The 20277-nt window shown below is 37.9% G+C and overlaps 1 protein-coding gene across 1 annotated transcript in view; it reads right to left on the bottom strand.

Annotated features, from left to right (window-relative positions):
* The window catches only part of LOC127623159 (ATP-dependent DNA/RNA helicase DHX36-like), a 37085-nt gene that overhangs the window by 6900 nt on the left and 9908 nt on the right, over window positions 1-20277 (bottom strand). Inside the window, exons 7-22 of the mRNA XM_052097446.1 lie at window positions 19767-19841; window positions 18867-19033; window positions 16723-16804; window positions 16298-16438; window positions 15558-15663; window positions 11615-11702; window positions 11081-11136; window positions 10856-10920; window positions 9144-9287; window positions 6325-6442; window positions 5567-5665; window positions 5076-5249; window positions 4839-4925; window positions 3669-3752; window positions 3043-3142; window positions 1400-1490 (exon numbers count right to left, since the gene is read on the bottom strand). Coding sequence (XP_051953406.1) covers window positions 1400-1490; window positions 3043-3142; window positions 3669-3752; window positions 4839-4925; window positions 5076-5249; window positions 5567-5665; window positions 6325-6442; window positions 9144-9287; window positions 10856-10920; window positions 11081-11136; window positions 11615-11702; window positions 15558-15663; window positions 16298-16438; window positions 16723-16804; window positions 18867-19033; window positions 19767-19841 — 1677 coding nt within the window. The remainder of the gene's footprint in view (window positions 1-1399; window positions 1491-3042; window positions 3143-3668; window positions 3753-4838; window positions 4926-5075; window positions 5250-5566; window positions 5666-6324; window positions 6443-9143; window positions 9288-10855; window positions 10921-11080; window positions 11137-11614; window positions 11703-15557; window positions 15664-16297; window positions 16439-16722; window positions 16805-18866; window positions 19034-19766; window positions 19842-20277) is intronic.

Here is a 20277-nt window from a genome sequence, read left to right as displayed (position 1 = left end):
ATTGGTAGTTTTAAATAGGTCGTTTTGCACATCTCTACCTTTTACCTGAATTGTCAATTCAGACACAGCTGTTCTTCAATAGACATTTCTAGTTCAAGTTTTTATAAGAAGTTTTTATAATTAAAACACCAAATCGCAACACTTCCGGAATCGCAAACATACTGATTCGGCTAGGAAATATCAATGTAATATCGAATCAGGAGTTCTGTGGCAATTCCCAGCCCTAGTAATCAGACTGAAGCTTCAATGTGACTTTCACACACTAAATATGGTAGCTAATGTACACACTCAATGAGGTTCTGCTTTTGCAGTCTGTGACGCAAATTCATATGAAGCCGTGTTGTGTCACTACTTGAATGTAAAGCAATGTTATTATCGTCCTCAAAAACCAAATGAAAACATTTTTGTTAACTGAAAAATTTCACAACTAAAATACTTATTTATAACTACATAACTGACTAAATTCAAATCAAAGTGCTCTCAAATTAATTTTAGATTACATTTTGTGATACACAGTTTTTTTTTACAATCCAGCTTAATTAAACATTACCAATGTCACTAGTTAGTTAACACAAGACTTAATTTAATGATGTTTGATGCTAGAAAATGATAAAACTATAATTGAAAAACTAGAAAACAAAAACTAAACTAAAACTTAGACGAAGTGTGAAAACGAATGAAAAGTAAACTGGAATGACAAATTGGATATAAAAATAAAACTAAATGAAAAATCCCAAACTATAATAACCCTGATGTAAAGCAGTAACAAATAGAGTGAGGCAGCATGTAAAGGTCTGAATTACAGACAGAACAGGGTTGAATGCAGAACTGTTTGAATAATGGATAGAATGAGGCTGAATGGAGCCGTGTGAATAACGGACAGATTGAGGTGGCGTGTACAGTGGCATGAATGAGGTGTGCGGCACCAGAAAACTGAAAGAGCGCTGATGCACTTTGTGTGCTTAAAAGCTAAAATCAAACATCACTACAGGCCTCCTCAGCGTCACGACCATGATATCTTCAAACTGCTGCTAATAATAGAGCCAGACGAAACCAGAATTCAATAGCCAAAAGAGGGAGAGGGAGGGAGAGAGAGAGAGAGAGGTTTCTACATGAACAGTTTTAACTCTTTTGAAAAACACAGATATGTGGTGGATACCTTTATGCCACGTCTGTCATCCAAGATCATTTTCATCTATTAATTTTTCACAATAAAACAGAAGAGTGTAAAAATTTCTAAATTGGGAGGATGCCATAAGCGATACTCTTCCAGACTAGACTGAAGTTTCGGAAGAGCGGAGGACTTTTAATGAGAAAATTACTTCTAAAATTGTGAAAAAAAAAAAGAGGCCACAATCAATAAAAACATTAATAAAAAAGAGGAATCTATGCAGCTTACGTTGGTCTCTTCCTACTGTGGTTGGGGCGGATCTTGGCCACTTTGGGGTACAAACCAGCTACAATCACTGCCTTGATCAGCTTCTCATTCTCTATGAAATGTAAAAATGGTGGGAAGAAATGTGTAGAGCTGAATAATGATACTTCAGAGAGAAGGTCATAAGTGTTATAACAATAAAAGTACTAGGAGCGTTGGGTAAATTACTCAATATACTCTCTAAATTGTTTTCAGATTACTTCATATTACATGATTACATCACCTAATACTTCAAAGTAATCACATCATTACTTTAAGGTTATTTTCAAAAAATAATTCCACCATAGTAATGTTCGTAAAAGTAATTAAATTATTTGTAAGTCAGTAACTGATTACGAGAATTAAAAATGTATAAATTTGATTACAGTAACTAATTACTTTTATGCAGCCAAGTTGAATACTTAGGGTTAAGGGGTTGTTTAAATCCTTATCCTCAAATGCCAAAACTCAGCACACACAGCTTGCTTTAGTGTATGTTTAAAGCAGTAACGCACCACTTATGGGGCTTATCCACTGCATGGTACAGCTCGACTTGTCTCTGCTCGCTTTTTGGGGTTTTTCAACTTTGGATAGTAACTGTTACTTTTTTTTTAGTACCACCTCGGTCGAGGTTCCAAGCGAGCCGTGCCAATACTAAATGTGATGTCAAACCCTGCAGATCACTGATTGGTCAGAGAGAATCGTCACTACCGGCCTCACTGGATTTGCGACACGGGACATCAACCCGCTATTTTAAAGTTAGTTAACAGTGATAGCAGTATGATTTGTTCATGCAACATTCGAATTGTAAAAAGAAATGGCTGTGCATAAAACCACGGCATGGTCAATAAACGAGGTGCAGACGTTCCTCTCGTTAACGACAAACGAAACAACGCAAAATGAAAAAGTCTTTCCGGAAGTGTCTCAGCTGTTGGCCCCACAAGGCTACCAAAGCTACCACAGTGACTACAGAACCATCAAGGACCACAACAGCCAGAGTGGTTCAAACAGTAGAAAGTGGAAGTGGTTCAACCAAATGGACACCATCTATGGCAATAGACGGACAAGCAATGTGATGGAGAGTGCCCTGGACTCGGTCACGTCGGAGGATGGTAAGTTTTGTTATGTTAACTCTATAATTCTGCTTGAAAGCTTCACTTTATTTAGTTTACCAGCTACTGGAAAGCTTGCTTCTAAAACAATCAGGCCAATTTAACTGTTACACTTGTGTAAAATCACCAGCACATTGAGCTAGTAGCTAACAGCTAGCGGTCATGTTATTGTTTATGATCAGTACTGTTTGTGTCGTGTTTAAGATGATGTCACGGAAGTAGAGGCGGCATAACTATGACGATCAGCCTATAATCCCACCCATGTTGAGGCGGCACTAAACTGCAGCGGAAAAGCAAGCTCAGAAAAGTGAGCCGAGTCGAGTAGAACCGTAACGTACAGTGGAAAAGTGCCATTAGTAACCACAAAAAAAATATAAACAGCAGGAACAGCTAAATGGCTCCTTCTCTCTAATGGTTACAAGTGGTAATAGAAATCAAACAGACAGTCTGAAAAGCAAGCACATAGCTAGGCCAACAGATAAATAGAAAGTTAGATAGGTACACAAATAGACTTACCTGAGTTTATGTTAGAGCTGGGATCTTTAGGGTCCTTATTATTCACAAACCCTGCTGCCAAAAGATGTTCTGCAAACTGACCTTTCATATTCTGAAGCATCTGTTGGAGCACCCAGCACAGATGGAGGGACAGATGTAGAGGGACAGATTATACAAACATAAAAGTGTCTGGGTTCAAAGAGAGAGTAGCTCAATTTCTAGATGATGCTGATCTGTAAGGGGCCATTCACACAGAATGCGTTCTTGCGATCTATCTGCGCTATTTTTTTAATTGTTAGTTGGTATAATTAAACGTGCATCAGTTGGATGTCTTTTGGTCTTGCACCACATCTTGCCATCCAGCGTCTTTGTGCTATGAGTACCATGTTAAGAGTTACATTTTCGACTTTTGACTGCGGCAGTTCACTGTCAGTTTTAAAACAATGATCAAATCAGATAAATCGGGATTGGGATGAGCATATTCTATGTATCAGGAGCATACATTAGCAGTTATGGACATTAATATAATAAATGCACCTTCTTACTTAAACTTCCTTTACACTCTATCTAGTTGTTTTACACATTAGAACATGTCCAGAATAAAGAGCCTCTAAGAATGAGCTGATTGGTGGAGAGTCCATACTGACCTGTAGTGTGCTGGCAGAAAGGAAGTTTTCCCAGCAGTACTCCCGCTCATACCTGCTGCCCCGTCCCTTCGCATCCTCCCAGCCCTAAGAATAACGCCAAACGCATGAACGATCATGAATACCTGAACACTGGATCAACTGAAGCTAGACACCCAAGTGTGACAGCTTAGAAAAATGGTTCACCCAAAAATGAAAATTATTTCATCATTTACTGTGCTTCATGTGGTTTCAAACATATAACTTACTTTCTTCCATGGAACACCAAAGAAGATGTTAGGCAGTATGTTAGCCTCATTCACCATTTGCAATACAGCGCAACTGCCCGGCCACTTAATCAGCCAGATGCATTTTCCCATTTCATTTCTTCCATAGACTTTTCATAAAATGTTTCATAAAAGAGTTCTAAGCCTTGAACCAAACCAACCAGCTCAGAGGTAAATCACAACATTACAAACTTTGTTTTGAGGCAAAAAAAAAAAAAGGAAAATCGTAAAAAAGCTAAAGGTACAAGACACTGTATTAACAGTCTTCCATGAGAGCACAGACTACAATCCCATTATGTCATTGAACAAAACACTATGGGAATTCTTAGGGTGGGATCATTTTAGGTTGTTTATTATAAGTATAGAGCTTTTAGAAGTATATCTCAACTCTGTAGGTCCATTCAATGCAAATTAATGGTGATCAAAATTTTTACCTCCAAAATCACATAAAGGCTACACCTTGGCATTCATGATTTCAAGCTAGAATACACTTCCTAGCGCCATCAAGCTCTCTGTGCATGCGTCAAGCACTACGAAGTATAATCAAGCTTGAAATCATGATTGTGCCTACAGATTGCAATGGCAAGTGATTAGTGATACAGTGATTAGATTGCTTCAGAAGACATGGATTAAACCACTGGAGACATATGGATTGCCTTTATGATGCCATTATGTGCTTTTTGAAGCTTCAAAGTTGAGATATTCTTCTAAAAATCTTTGTTTGTGTTCTGCACAAGAAAGTCATACATATCTGCGATGGCATGAGTGTGAGTAAATGATGAGAGAATGATCTTTTTTGGGTGAACTACTTTAACATTTGCTTTTATTTTCTACAGATGAAAGAGGTAAAATGGGTTTGGAACTATGTTATCCCTTTAAAGACAAACTACATTGCCTGAGAACTTACCCAAAATGCATTGACAATTGTGAGATGATCGCTTCTGGAGTGTTTGGAGAGGATTTTTCTCTTGTGGTCTGCTATTTTCTCCTTCCCCTAAAACAAACAGTTTGAAACAATCAGTCATTAGTGAACGCACTTTAGTATTACTCTAAAAGCTCTAGATTAGAGATCCTACAGTCTTGGGGACTGATGATTTGCAGGTGTTATACTTGTGTTCATGTAAGAGGGTGAGCTTGTATGTACCAGCGGTATGAAGAAAGGGTCTTTAAAGCTAAGGCTGGCTGCAATGGTAAGCACAGGGTCCAAACAGCCCAATAGAGCCCCAAACAGAATCATTTTTCCTATGTGAGGTTCTACAGGCAAACGGGCCAGATGAAATCCTAATGGAGTCAACTCCTCATTCCGGTCCAGGGCATTCTACGTGGGCAAACAAAAACACACACAATTGTTGTATGCTATAAACATTGTGAAAAAAAAATTATAATTATATATGTCCTCAGTTTGGAAGCAGGACAAATTAAACCACTCATTTATAATAAATAAAATAAAACAATTATTTCTTGATTATCAATTAGTTGTTGTGGAACTAAAATAATTTCAACTCAAATGAATGTTACATATCCATTCATTTGTTATGAGCAAGATCTTTCGAGTTGGGGTTGATTTTGTAAATCTAAATCCAACCATCCTTTTTTACTTTTTCACTTTTATCAACCCTTCTCTTTTTCACTCACCAGATCCATCAGATGTGTAATGGCCAGTTCTATCGCTTTGTCTGAGGGAGGGTCTAGAGTTTTTCGCAGAAATGATGCAATGGAGCCCAACTTCAGGATCTGAGAGAAAGCAAGTTAGAAGATTACATTTGAAACTTTTCAATCTTAGCAGAAAAAGGGATCAAGTAAACCACAAAGCTTTGTTTTCCTATGAGTGTAAAAGCCCCGGTTCATCTGGGCCTCGTCTTACAACCAACTGGCAACACGAATTGGGACTGAGAAGCCACATGGAGGTGAAAATGAGCAGTAATTGACACTGCTAAAAGGCCTTGTTAGACGATTACACTGCCTCCCAGATACAATGTAGAGTGATTAATGTCCCTTTTAATCCATTAGTTTGTTTGTGTGCTCAGTTATTAGAGTCACCGGAGACTATTTGTGAAACCTCTGCCTTCAGGCCCCATTAGTCACACAGCTACAGGCAAAAGAGGTTGAGTGTGAGTTTGTATGTGTGTGTGTCTGTGAGAGCATGAATGAGTCACCGGTAGAAATGTTCAGTCCAAATTCATAAAACCACAGCTGTGAGAGGCTATCTTATGCATTTTGACAGCATAAACTTTTTATACTCAACCAGCATGCAAAAACTAACAAGTCTGCAAAGCCAAGTGGTGTGACTCACAGAAAGCTAGGCCAATACTTTATTGACCTCTGTAGGGAAAATTCAGCCATGCATTTAAGTGAAACGTTAACAAAAACACTTTGAGCGTTTGATTGGATACCTTTATTTGCAAGCAGAGCTCTTCCAGTGGGCATCGCTGGATCTCAGGTAACTGGTAGTTATCCAGGAGGCTGGCTCTCAATCCATTATACAGGTGATAGCATTTCCCTGGAGACACCCTGCTCAGACACAAACACAAACAAGACACACAAAATATAAATGTCATAATGCTTCCATTAGCAGAGTCTGTGTGATGAATGTAAATTGCTTTCAATAGTTCAATCATCTGTTTTAGGAATAGTATCAGGTATTACAAGCATGCACACATTTACCAGATGCTTTTATCCAAAATACATACATTTTATCCCAAAAGGCACAATTAAAACCTAATCATATACACAGGAAAACCTGTGTGTAACATTTTTGCTGTTTGGTTTGAAGGGGCAACACAAATGCATATACAAATACAATGCATATTCATAAGCACCATTTTAACCAGAGGGGGAGAACAAATGTGTGCATGCAGACTGTGGATATGAGACTGAGTGAGTGAATGAGTGACTGAGTGAAGATAGAAAGAAAGACACAAGGAAGGAAGGAAGGAAGGAAGGGAGGGAGGGAGTGGACACCAGGACAAAAGGAAGGAAAGAAGGGAGGTAGGAAGGAGACATCAGGAAGAAGGAATGAAGGAAGGGGACACACGGATGGAAAGGAGGAAGGTAGGAAGGAAAGGGACACAAAGGAGGTAGACGATGCCAGGAAGGAAGGAAGGAAGGGGACACCAGGACCCAAGGAAGGAAGGCAGCAAGGAAGGGGACACATGAAGGAAGGAAGGGGAGACAAGGAAGGAGACAGGAAGTGTTCACAGACGGCCGATTAATAGATTTGCGATGATCTTCAGCCTCCGACAAAATTTGGTCAGTGTCTGAAATTTAGCATCGTAGCCGTATAGTGTGACTGCTGTCATGACGGCCAGATGAGATATTCTGCTCCTCTCTCGCACCCTAATTCACTTAGGGTACCACCATAGCAACATTTGTGCCCAGTTATCACTCTACACAAGCACTTTCAATGTTTTTTCTTCTTTTCATTTTATATAAAAAATGCCACATGTCAGCAATATGAAATAATTATTTTCTGAATTAAATACAGAGCTTACAAAACGAAAATAAATAAATAGCATTTTCTCATTTTTTCTTTACATTTATCATGCATTTTCTTTACAACGTTATTTTAATTACTATTTTACTTTTATTACATTTACTTCAAATGTATATAAACTTCTTTAGTTAAGATTCACATCACTCCAATTTTATTCATAAATAAATACAATAAAATAGAAAGATTGAACAATTTATACTGGTAAGCATTTATGGGACGTTTTAATCCAAATCAGCAAATACAGTTGGATCTGCATTTGTGATCAAGCTGTTTTATAGGCCTTTTTGACAAAATCCATCATGTGTTAGCCTAATGGAAATGCTTATATCCTGACTTTTAGAGAGAGAGAAGAAAAAAAAATGCCCGTGGTGGGCTTTGTTTCTATTCCGCAACACTCCAGTAACTTGAGTCACGTTCACTGATCGGGACGATTGGGACCACAGTCGGCTACGATGTATATCTTGCAGTCTGACATCACGTCGCACACTGTGCCATGACGATATCAATGCGTTCATATCGTCTGACAAGCAACAATCGTAAAGGACTATTATAAATCATAAAGTATGAGACCGCCTTTAGTGGCATCAAATCTAAGAAGCACTTGGTAGCATCTTAAATAAAAAAAATTTGATAAACAAGCCGCAAAATGGCACATAAAAACTAAAACTGGTTGCTCACTTTGTGTCGATCAGTCTGTCTTTTCCTGTCTAAATGAGTGGTTCTTGGCTTGAACAATTTGTAATGTGGATCAGACTTTATGCCATAGTCAAACATCTGGCTATGCAAGACTAGACAAAGCTTGCTGATGTGAGAGTCAGTTTGCTTTCCCAAGAATAATGCAGTGCTATGGGGTTACTGTGGCAAAGGGGCGGAGAATGCTTGCCTGACAGTGTATGCATATACAAAGGCAAAATGAAAGTGCAGGTGTACATTTAGACGTTTAAGGTGAACGAGTGAGAAATTGAAATGGTGTGTCAGAGCCTGTGCTGAGCAGCAAGGCAGATTCATTTAATAGCGAGTCGGTCTAAAAAGTATGACTCACTGTCCCAATTTAACTCCAAACACATAGACACCAGACATAAATGGGCATTGATGGTGCTCTTTCGCTCATACCTGAAGACAATCTAAACATCACTACAAAAGATATTTAACATAAAAAAAAATCATCGGATTACAGTAGAAAAAAAAAAAAAAAAGCAGCAGCTGAACAGCCTTTCTTCTGTGGCCTTTAGCCTCAGTAGAAGCCAACAGAAAGATATTTTTTTCCCTTTCCTATCAAACGACTGATATAACAATGAAGCTATTCAAGGCCACATCTTTTCTCTCTGTTTGGACTTTAAAATAAAAGGAGAAATCTTGAGAAACTCTCACGTCAGAGACAGAGGACAGACAGACCTTCAGGAATACACTTACAATAGTCTTGAATAAAAAGAAAGAAACCCTGAGGGTGTGACTAGATGAAAAGAGGTGTGTTATTAGACAGAGGTGAATTAAGGAAATGGGTTTTTCCATCCAATAGCATTCTTGTTATAATCCTAAAAAGGCAGGTACAGTATATCCTGAGAGGTTTGACATTCTTCCGCTGGGTACAATTCCTCCTGCTGAAATTGATTTTGATACTTGTGAATGGATTGAGGAAGAGCTCCTGATATATAGAGGGAATAACACATAAAAGACGAAAAAATTAATGGAGGGAGAAAGTGAGAAAGAGATCTGTACCTGCCAGCGCGACCCTTCCTCTGTTTGGCGTTGGCTAAGCTCACCCACTCTGCAGCCATGGTGCTGATGTTGTTCTGGGTGTCAAAATGAGTTTCTTTAATCTTCCCTCCGTCGATCACATATACGACATCATCTATTGTGATGCTGTAAAAGACAGAGATTGAAAGTACAAGAAATATCACAATGTTTTGATGACAACACTGCAGTAGAGCATAAAAAGTGAAATAGAATGGGGAATAGGATCAGGTTGTGCAAACATACATACATTTACATCATTACTGGTTCATTTACCAGGTGTTTTATCCAAAGTGACATACATGCACGGTGCGCATTCATCGGTGTATGTTTTCCAATAGGAAAAAAAAAACCTTATATGACTTTTCTGCTGCTGTAACCAAGGCTGTGTGGGCAAGGAAGAATTCTAACCAATAATATCATAGCCTGACATGTTTCATTCACGCCCCTCAAACCACCATCCAATCAAATCCAGGTGATGATGAATTCAGGGACAAGCAAAAATAATAAATGACAAATGAAAATGAAAATGAACAATATGTCGCAGATGCTATCCATAGATCTTAATCTGTACTGAGCCCAAAACATTTCTTTAAATGCATTGCAAATGTCATTTCATGTTGTCTTTGAGCAAACATTCATTATCAAAGCCATATGAAATGATCAGAACAATATGATTAATCACATGTGAACTGAAAATCTTAAATAATTCTTTAAATAAGTCAATAAAACTTTTTGGTTGCACTTTATTTTACAGTACGTGTACATTCAGTACATATACTTGCAGTGAACTTACCCAAGAAAGTACTGAATAATATTCGGTAACTACATTTTAGGATTGGGGTTAGTACCATGTAATTACTGTTGTTATATAGTATGTAAATGTAGAAGAGTACAGTTAAATAAATTGCAACCATTTTTTTAATAACAGCTGAAATCAGCCATCAGCATAGACTCCAGATGTTGATAACCAAAGACCCAAAATTTCGCAAACAATGAAAAATACTTTTACAGCATTTATTAATCTTGGTTAATTTTTTATCAAAGGTTGTACTTGTTAACATTAGTTAATGCACTCTAAACTAACATGAACTAACAATGGACAATTGTATTTTTATTAACTAACATTAACAAAGATTGCTGTAAAAAATATAGTTCATGGTTTGTTCATGATACCTAATGCATTAACTAATATTAACAAATGGAACATTATTATAAAGTGCTACCAACATTTCAAATGGCAGAAAAGCCTGATGATCCTGAACTTAATTAAAAAGAGATCCACACATACTGTATTCTCAGAGTATGAATTTATAATGAAAACCCCATCAAAATCTGGCTGCTTTCAACACTTCAATGAGTTTGTTTGTACAGACGGGGCTCGGAGTCCATTTAAAAGCTGGGTCTGCGCGCATATGTATTAGTCAGCTGAGTTTTAATTAGCTGGCTCCATTGCCACTTGGCCATTGTAGGGTTTCAACTTTTACATACTGATGGCGCTAGTTAATTAAGAACAGAAGTGACAACACAGTTAATTATTGATTAGAACCCAAAACTGACAAATGCTTATTTCAATCTTAACAGAGAATCAAATCACATCTTACAGTACCGGGCAAAGAAAAGTACAAAAGGCATGCACAAAAACAAAGGTTCAATCATAAACACAGATACATGCAGTTATGTAAACACAAGCACACCTGGTTTCTGCAATGTTGGTAGCGATTATAATCTTGCGTACTCCTGGGGGTGGCTTTTTGAACACCTGAGGGGAGAGAGAAGCATGTGTCATTCATGTATAGCACAATTGTTAGTTAGAGGCGCTGGACTTCACATGGAGATAAGCAAATTCAATTCAGTGCGGTCTAATATGAGGGAGAGCTGTTGTGGGAGGCAGAGGGCTTGCCACAGCTGTCTACACTCACCTGAGTCTGAGAGACCGTGGGCATCAAAGAGTGGAGGGGGATGATGATAAAGCGATCTGAAAGTGAGGCAAAATATGTGAAAGTCAGACTACAGTATAATGTGGCTGCTAGTGTACATGTATGTGTTGTTAATGCTTCAACAACAGCCACAACAAAACAACAGTGGTGCACAGGGCCCAAAAATGTAATTTTTTGATACTTTATTTTTGCATTATATAATACATTTTAGTTCATGCACAGGCCATAGTTTCAAATGTATCAAAATATATTAGCTAGTCTATCAGTGAAACACCGTCTGTTCCAAAAACTTTAACTTTGCTCCTAAAATGTTCATTTTGGTGGCTTAGTTACAAGAATGTGTCTCCACTTTTTAGAAACAACACTAATAGAAAAATCTAGGCAAGGATCAGATATTGTTCTTTCATTGTGAAACAACACCAAAGCCAATTTTGACTTGCATTTTCACTTATCGAGTGAAAATACTGGAGCCTGGCTGAGCATGTGTAAGTGAGATTAACAGACTTCAACGTCTACCTGATTTAAACATCTGGTCAGCAATAAGAAGGTCATTCAGGCTGCTGATGTTGTCCCAGCCAGGCAGAAAGACTAGAATCGCTCCATTCTGAAAAAGAATTAGCATCAATGTGTCTAAAATTGAACATACACACTTAAGTTTTTTAAGGTAAGTATCACTTAGTCTTGTGTTACCTTTATCTAGGCAATTTTATGTTTCATTTTGGTGGCTTGTAAATGTTTAATATTTCACAACATACTGTTTGTCAAAAACGAAAATTAATTTGAGGTCATTTTAATTTTTATACTTGGGCCAGAAAGCAGCCACCAACAACACAGAAGAAACCTCTAGCAACTGCAAAGAATCATAAACTCTGTTGCAACATTCTTTTTTGGTTCATCGTCCTCTCTGGCTAGTGATGTTCCAAAGTGACTAGCCACTCAGCATTTTCACTAACCAAAATTCCCTGCCCCAAGTTAACTGGAGACTTTAACTGCATGCATTTGTTTGGATATTTTATTTGAATGAGAATGAAATTAGCAAAACCTAGGCCTAATGATTTTAGTCTCTTGGAATATCTTAAGGCAACCAAGGCCAGTTAGAATGAATAGGATTGACAAAGTTTATCTCCTCAATACTTGGAAAGTATTTCAGTAAATTGTACTGGTTTGTAGAATTGTATTGTAGTTTACCATTGTTCTTCCATTGTTTAGAAGTGGCATTTGTAATAAAAAGGCTATAGTCACAGGTAAGCCCATGGATGGAAACTAACTACAGTGGTTAGAAATGAAGATTTGCCCTTATAAATGTATGCAAATTCTTTCATAAAACCAGTTAGTGAAAAAAGTTAAAAAAAGATAATACATTTTAGAAAGGGTGATGTTTAGTTTGAAAAGTCTTTAATTTATCTTTGTGCATTGCACAGTGTTCTCTGCCCTTTTCCTTGTCAGTGGTTTTTATAATCTTGAGGTTGTCTAGCAGTTTAAGATTTTTAATTTCCTCCACAGAGCTGTAATATAGAACAATCTGTGTAGAATTCAAATAGGTTGCATATGTTTTGTGGTATGCGCTGCAATGGAAGCTTGTTGAACCCTGCAAGTGATACGCTCTTTGCTATCCTATCTCTGGAACACACACACACACACACACACACACACACACACACACACACACACACACACACACACACACACACACACACACACACACACACACACACACACACACACCAGTTGGGAAGCATATTTAGTGCTATTAAAGCACTGAATGTAAGATGAATGATTCAATCTGCTTTGGCCACACAGCATTCACAAACAATTATGAGTGGCTAGTAAGAAAGACAGATTTACACGCCCCTGCCATGTTCTACATGTGTTTGGTGGATCTTCCGCATTCTGTTATATTCATTGCACTGTGTCTAGCTTTTTTAGCACAAGAATGTGTTCAGTCTGAATGGCGCCTTACAAACAAAGATGCCAACATGATCTAACATGGTCAAAAATAAGCATATTCAGTTTTGTCATCGGGCAAGAATATTGTTTTTTAAATCTCTGCACTCTGACAAAACCTTCATTGCCACACTGTGAGCTGAGGGGCAATTTCTGTTTCAAAAATTTAGTCACCCACCAGAGCCAGATAAAAGTGAATACAATCTATTTCATTAGCAAAAGCAATCAGAGTATTTTATCCTCATAAAAATGCAGTCTGTGTCAACGGAGGGGAGGGAGATAAATTTTGAAGTGTCCCCAGGCGGCCCTGGTTCTATATTTAACAGTGCAGCAACATCACATCAAGGGTACATGGTAAATTAAAACAGAGACCACTTATTTTTGCAATGTACATTAGCATATAACTGGTTGTGCATGCCAACAGGAATCAGAGAGTGTGTGTGTGTGTGTGTGTGTGTGTGGTGGGGGTGGGGGTTCAGAGCATCCTGTGACCCAGATTCCTGTGTAATGCAAAACCTGACATTAAATATCCCAGTATTCCCAGATGTTATGGTTAATTAACAACACTTAATCTCACGGTTCCGCTATGATGACCCAGATCATCTAGGAGTGGTGGTGGCGTAGTGGCTAAAGCACAGGGCTGTTAATCAGAAGGTCACAGGTTCTAACCCCACAGCCACCACCATTGTGTCCTTGAGCAAGGCACTTAACTCCAGGTTGCTCCGGGGGGATTGTCCCTGCAATAATTGCACTGTAAGTCGCTTTGGATAAAAGAGTCTGCCAAATGCATAAATGTAAATGTAAATGTAGATCATGACATTGATGATGCAATAGCTCCTTTGTACGAAACCTCTGAAAATCTTCTTTAAAACAAAGAGAAGCCAAAGAAGCGAGGACTTTGAGGTAGGTGTTATTGGATTATTTCATATTTCACTTACAGACAAGTTATTTGCCAGCTATTTTAGCACAGTTATGTACAAGTTTGACTTTAGGGTTTGCATAGGGCCAGTTCGAAGACAGTGATGTCAACAAGGGTGCTTAATCTTCAGAGAACACATTCATTAAAACCTCTTTCGATCCTCGACATAATTTCATGGCTGGGCTTCTTACTTAACCAATCGCCATGCTGGGCCCCTGAAAGACAAACCATACCGCTGTATCTGACAGTGTGGACACGGCCAATAAATGCACGATACACTCTTCTCTACTGTCTGTCTCTCGGTCTCAAACGCATTGCACTCTTCAAGGACCAAAAGACTTCGGCCTCCCAACTACTATACAGTAATTATGATGTCTCTGACCAAATGTTAAGGTTTTGACTCATGATCCAATCTATGAAACGCTCAATGTCTCCCATCTATTAAGGCAAGCCTTGTGTGATGGTTCAGGGTCTCCGCCTAGTTGCCATTTTTAATTGACAGGACAGTCCAGAAAGCACAAGAAATGATGAGACGAGAATGAGACTGGGGAATTGATGGGGATTTGCATGACACGACACTCAGTATGTTTGCGTGCACTTCAAAACAATAATTAGTCTTTTTTTTAAATGTCAAAAAAATGCTTCAGTCTGAAAGATTTGTTTGCTTTTTATTTCTTTTTTTAATTGAACCTCAAGCGCCCTCGGCATTGTGTACATGCTCCGTAAGACAAAAGTGATGTGCAACGTGTATTTAACACCTTCTCAGCGGACATCCTTCCTCCAAATATTTGATTACGCACTGCGATATGTATACTTGGACAGACAGATGAAAACTGCAGCACAACTATGCAAAAAACTGATGTAGCACAATTCTAGGATTCAAGGACATTACTCCTAATTATAACTTTGTCTTTGAATAAAGGTGAATTAGCTAATTAAAGTCTATGTCTACCTCAAACGCACACTTTTATAACCCATACACCCACAAGAACATGCTGACAAGTGCCCTATGGGTCTGCACTGGCTTACGTCACCAGTGTGTGCACTTGGGGGAAAACCGCAAGGGCTAAGGGGGCATTTGGGACAGCACTTAAAAGGCACGACTGCAAAAAAAGGCTGATTTAACTAAGTGCAAAAGAGAGGGTGGAAATGTTCATAAAACAAAATTATGTTTTCGGTGCAAAAAACCTTGAATAATGTTATAAACAGACAGAGGAAAAAATGTAATGAAATTACAAATTAAAATAAATTATTATCTGACACCTTTAAAGGGTATAAAATGGGTTATTGAGGTTGTTTGAACACGTATTGATCATTTTTGAGATTTCACGCTATTGTACACATGTAGAGTAAGCATGAACACGGAGAGGTTACAATGGGTGTATGAATGTAACAATGAAAGGGAGAGATAAGTGACAGAAGAGAGGGGAGGAGAGGAGTATCTGCTTAGCAGTCACATTAGCACACATTTCATGCCAACATGATTCTGCTTTACTAGAGGCAAACCATCTGTCTCTGCTCCAGCCAAGACACACACACACACACACACACACACACACACACACACACACACACACGAAGAGGGAGGAAACTCACATCCTCGTGCATCACAATGTGGCGGATCAACGCTACGATCAGCTCCAGGTTGATCTTGTCATCGTCATTCATCATCTCCAGAGCATCAATGGTGCTGTCTGAGAACCTGCAATCGGAGTGCAGGGTAGAGATACTTTATCACAGCTCATAACAGTGACTCAGTGCAAGCACTGTTATTTATGCACATAAGAAATCAAGTTCAGGCAAAGTCACTTTAACAGCTGAAAGATAAACATCAAGTCTAACGTCAGCACAGCAATGACTATTTTTAAACTGCACCAAATATTTTTGTCATAACGTTGGACGTTTGGGCTGCATGATTATGATAAATATGAACGAACATCAAAAGTTTGTGATTGGTTAATGTTCAACCTCTGCAAAAAATCTAAACAAAAAACACATTGTAAATAGAAAACTTAGTTGTAAACAGTAGTAGAGCGGTAGAAGACATAAACAGAATGCTGCAATTGACACTTTTCATATCAAGTTAGTTATGGCAGCTGTAATTGTAATCTAGATTATGTATTCGATTAATTATGCAGCCCAAGTGGACATACAGGTTTATAAATTAAATGGCTCAAACGCATCAAAACGCATATCGTCAATAGTCCATGTAATTTAACAACTGGTGCGTGCAAAGCATGGGGTTTGTTGGGAATAGATTTATTACAGGCAATAAACAGTGCAGTAATAATACAGCTGCACTGTACATAAAACAGAGTTTTTAAAGATTTTTTTGCCTGTCTTTGAGTGTGCGGGCGTAGCAGGGCCAGCTTTCGAGGTATTCAGCCTCTTTCTCCTCTTTTTCTGGCCGTACGTTCTTGCCATGCAAAAAGACTCTATTGTAGCGAGGCCTGCGGCTCTGGTTCTGCGGCCGGAACCTACAACCCAAAGACAAAGTCAAACACTCCCAGCGTTCAGTGGCCATCATGGTAAAAAAACAAGGTGAGAAAATCTATTGTTTGTCTTCTAATATGGATAAACTTTGACCATCTAATGACCAGATTCACATTACAAAGAACTATAAAAAAATATAACTACAACCTAAATAGTTCCACCACATTGTTTGAAACCACGTAAAACAGTAACCAACTTAAGTTTTAAAAAGTCTTATAGAGATCTGGCATATTTTTTTTCCCCCCACAAAATCTCAAAATAAGCTCACCTTAGCATTTCCACCACATCTTCCAGTAAATACTCTTGCACTGGGTATGTGTATCCAGGAATATGGATCATGGGACACTTTTCTGAATGAGAAAGAATCAGTAAGAAAGAAAGAAAGGGGCTCAGCAATCTAGAGTGACTGTCATAGTCATGTCTTTTCTTTAGTACATGGTTGGATTCTCATTGATCAAGATCTGATTATTTTCCTTTGAAAGTTGAAGCTATTATTCCGGTCATTATCACTATGCAATAATCCTACCATTTTGTGTTCATATTTTGCTTAGTAGCAAAATGTCCACGTGAGAGGGCTGGCTACTGATACAGATGTCCTGAAGTGATTTCGATTTCAAATCAAAAGCTCTCGATTTGATCCGATTCCGATTAGATACCGATTTGTATGGGTATATTCAGTTTGAATGTCCATTTTGAGTATATTTTAAAGAAATTATCTCTCAGATAATGCTTTTTAAAGAGGGGACCTTCTAACTAGGTACATTGCAAAAAGAGTTTTATCATATTGCTCACATGTTAACTTTTTATAACAATGTTTGAATCCATTTAATTAAATCAATAAATATGATGTCCTAAAAAAGCATAAATATATCTAGTTACATGTTTGTTGTTTACATGCATACTTAGTACTATTTACAAGTATTTACACTGATATGTATAATAAGTGCTAAATCGGTACGGTCTCTTTACGAATGGCATCTCACAGGAGTGTTTGTTTTTGTGAAGTGCACATAACAAGAGTGCACAGCTTCTTCAGCGCATCCATGCTATGTGTGTTTAGAATTAAACATACATTTTTTGTTGTTTTTGATCAAAAACTGACTGAAAAAAAATAAAAGAATATTAAGAGACATTATTCAATGACAAATGGATTGTGTAGATCTCGTCTTTGGACACACATTTCACAGAACAGGTCAAAACAAACTTTTATTCTCAACAGTGAAAGGATCTTGGTGCTAAAATCTTTTCACCACAATACTACTCAATTACTGGTGAGAGAAATCTGAACATTTACCAGCCAGTTGCATAGATAAAAATTTGCTTGCATTGTAGAGGGTTGCACAAAGGTTGTGCATCTATATTGTCTATACTGAATCTATATTGTTCAAAAGAAAACAGTGAACAAACTAGTTCTCATGTGAAAATGCAAGCCACTGTGAACAAGCTTCACATATTACAAACTTTCTCTTCTAGGAAAATGGAACAAAACTATTAATGAACCTGTTTACAATTGGTATTAACATGCATTTTTGGTGATACGATCATAAGTGGTTAGTGCTAAAAATACAGGTGTAAACGGGGTCTAAAACGTTTAGTAATTGAATCACAAAATCCACATACGAATGTGGTCAAATACGCATGTAACCGCATTACATTTGAGGTGTAAACGCTAATCCATCTTGTATGTGTCCCGGCCGGCAGCAGCGAAGCACCACCCTTCACTTGCATTTACTCAACCACTGCGCTAAAACAAGAGTTTAATACCAGGTGTAAACGGGGTAAATGACTAATCTTGCACAATTTGTTGTCCAATATAAAAGAATCCCCTCTCCCTAATAACAACTAACTCTATCTAGTAATAGCAATATGCCCTAACATTCTATTTCAATAGGAAATACATACTGTACAAAAAATGTAATACATTTTTTGTACAGTATTTTTATTATGTAGTAACCAGGGGTAAAATTGGGATTTTTGAGGTGGGGAACATTAACAGACAGAATGCATAAAAAAATAAATAAACTGGAGCCTGCCTGCAGGAAGTAGAATGAAGTGGCGAATAAACTGCCAATATTTTTTTCGTTTTCGAAATCGGAGGTGCCGGAACGCCATTCCCAATTCACCCTAGTTTAACCCAAGTTAGTAAACCATTTTATTAAACCAATAAGGCACTTTAGGCTGCTTCACATTGTGCCTAACAACACCAGACTATAAATTTACAAAATAGCACAGCATCTTGTGCTTTATTGCTTCAATAATACTGGATGCTCATCTGAAAAATCTTTCTTTTCAAAAGATCTCACCCACAGTCACACACATTTATTCACATGACATTTAAGTATATAAACAGAGCTTAAGCTCATTTCCTTAAAAACACATTATCATGTAAAGGCGTTATTGAAATTCTCTTACTGAAATATTTGCTAAATTTCTCAGCATTGAGTGTGGCACTCATGAGGATGACTTTTAGATCATCTCGAGCAGTTAACAGGTCCTTCATGATGGTGAGAAGAACATCAGATTGAAGACTCCTCTCATGAATCTCATCCAAGACCAAATGACTAATGCTGGACAGATACCTGAACAAACACCCAGAGCACTTTAGCAAGGGACCGACTTTCTACATTTGTGAATGGGTCAACATGTGAGAAGAACGAACTAGAACAGAAAGCAAGAAAGGGAAAGTTTTCTTGAGGCCCTGATGTTCTAAGGCTACACTAACACAGCAGCAGAATAAAATAGTCAGTCCTGTTTTAGATACGTTAACACACAATTAATTTACAAATTAGAGTAACAACCGCATTCTATTACTGAAGTGACTCCCTTAAATTTTTAGGACTCAAACTAATTTTGAGATCAAAGAGTCATACTTGTTGGCAAATATGGTTGTCAATCCAAAACACTGACTGTGTGAACATGGCCTGCAGTGATAGCAGAAATTCTGTCCGAGACTTCTGTGTGTATGAATATTTCAGCAGCAAAACATCAACAGTGCATAAAGTGTTTTCTATGTGGGTTAGAATAAAAGCTGTCTGAGTGGATGAGTCAAGCTAAGAGGCATGTTAAACTGCAGGTATCTCCTTTCTGCAGCCTCTGAGGCAGAACTGATGTGAGTGAATAATACTTGATGCATGTGCGATTATATGTTTGACAGTGCTTTGATAATGTATACTGTAAGTGTGTGTGCCCCGTACACATGCTATGGACTGATTAAACACCGTTGCTTTTTACAGGGTAAAGAATGAGCAAAGCAGACACAGAGGTGGGGTAATAAAAGAGCAGAGCGGAGAAAGGGAGGTGTAAAACACTTACGGATCTGAGCGGAGCCACTGAAGAATAATGCCCGTCGTACAATACAACACCGAGCCTTGTTTCCGTGGTAACCGACTGGAAAGACGAGCCAGAAAGTGGAGGGAGGAGGGAAGGGATATCATAGAGAAAAAGTCATAGTAAAAATGAATTTCATTTTAATTTGAATACTAAAACAATACTATTTGAGGACATCGTATATAATAAAAAAAAAAAAAAGGCAAATCAAAACATTTTTAAGAGGGGGTAGAAAATTATTGGGGAGAGAAAAGGGGAATGGTATTGCTAGATGCTGCAGGTCAGACTTGAACTTGTGTCACCTGCATGAGCACCAAGGCAAAGAGTATGTGCTAGCTAGCTGTGGATTGAGTTAAACATGCACTGAACACAGAACATTCTTTTGAAACAGAGTGAAAAATGATTATCTTATAATATTCCAACATTATTTAGTAGATGAAGAAAAAAAACAAGCCTAACAATAAAGTTTGTTTCAGTAATTCAAATGAAGTTTGTA

The sequence above is a fragment of the Xyrauchen texanus genome, chromosome 29, assembly GCF_025860055.1.
Source record: "Xyrauchen texanus isolate HMW12.3.18 chromosome 29, RBS_HiC_50CHRs, whole genome shotgun sequence".
Lineage (NCBI taxonomy): Eukaryota > Metazoa > Chordata > Actinopteri > Cypriniformes > Catostomidae > Xyrauchen > Xyrauchen texanus.
The sequence above is the reverse complement of the archived record's forward strand: the minus strand, read 5'-3'. Positions and strand labels throughout refer to the sequence as shown.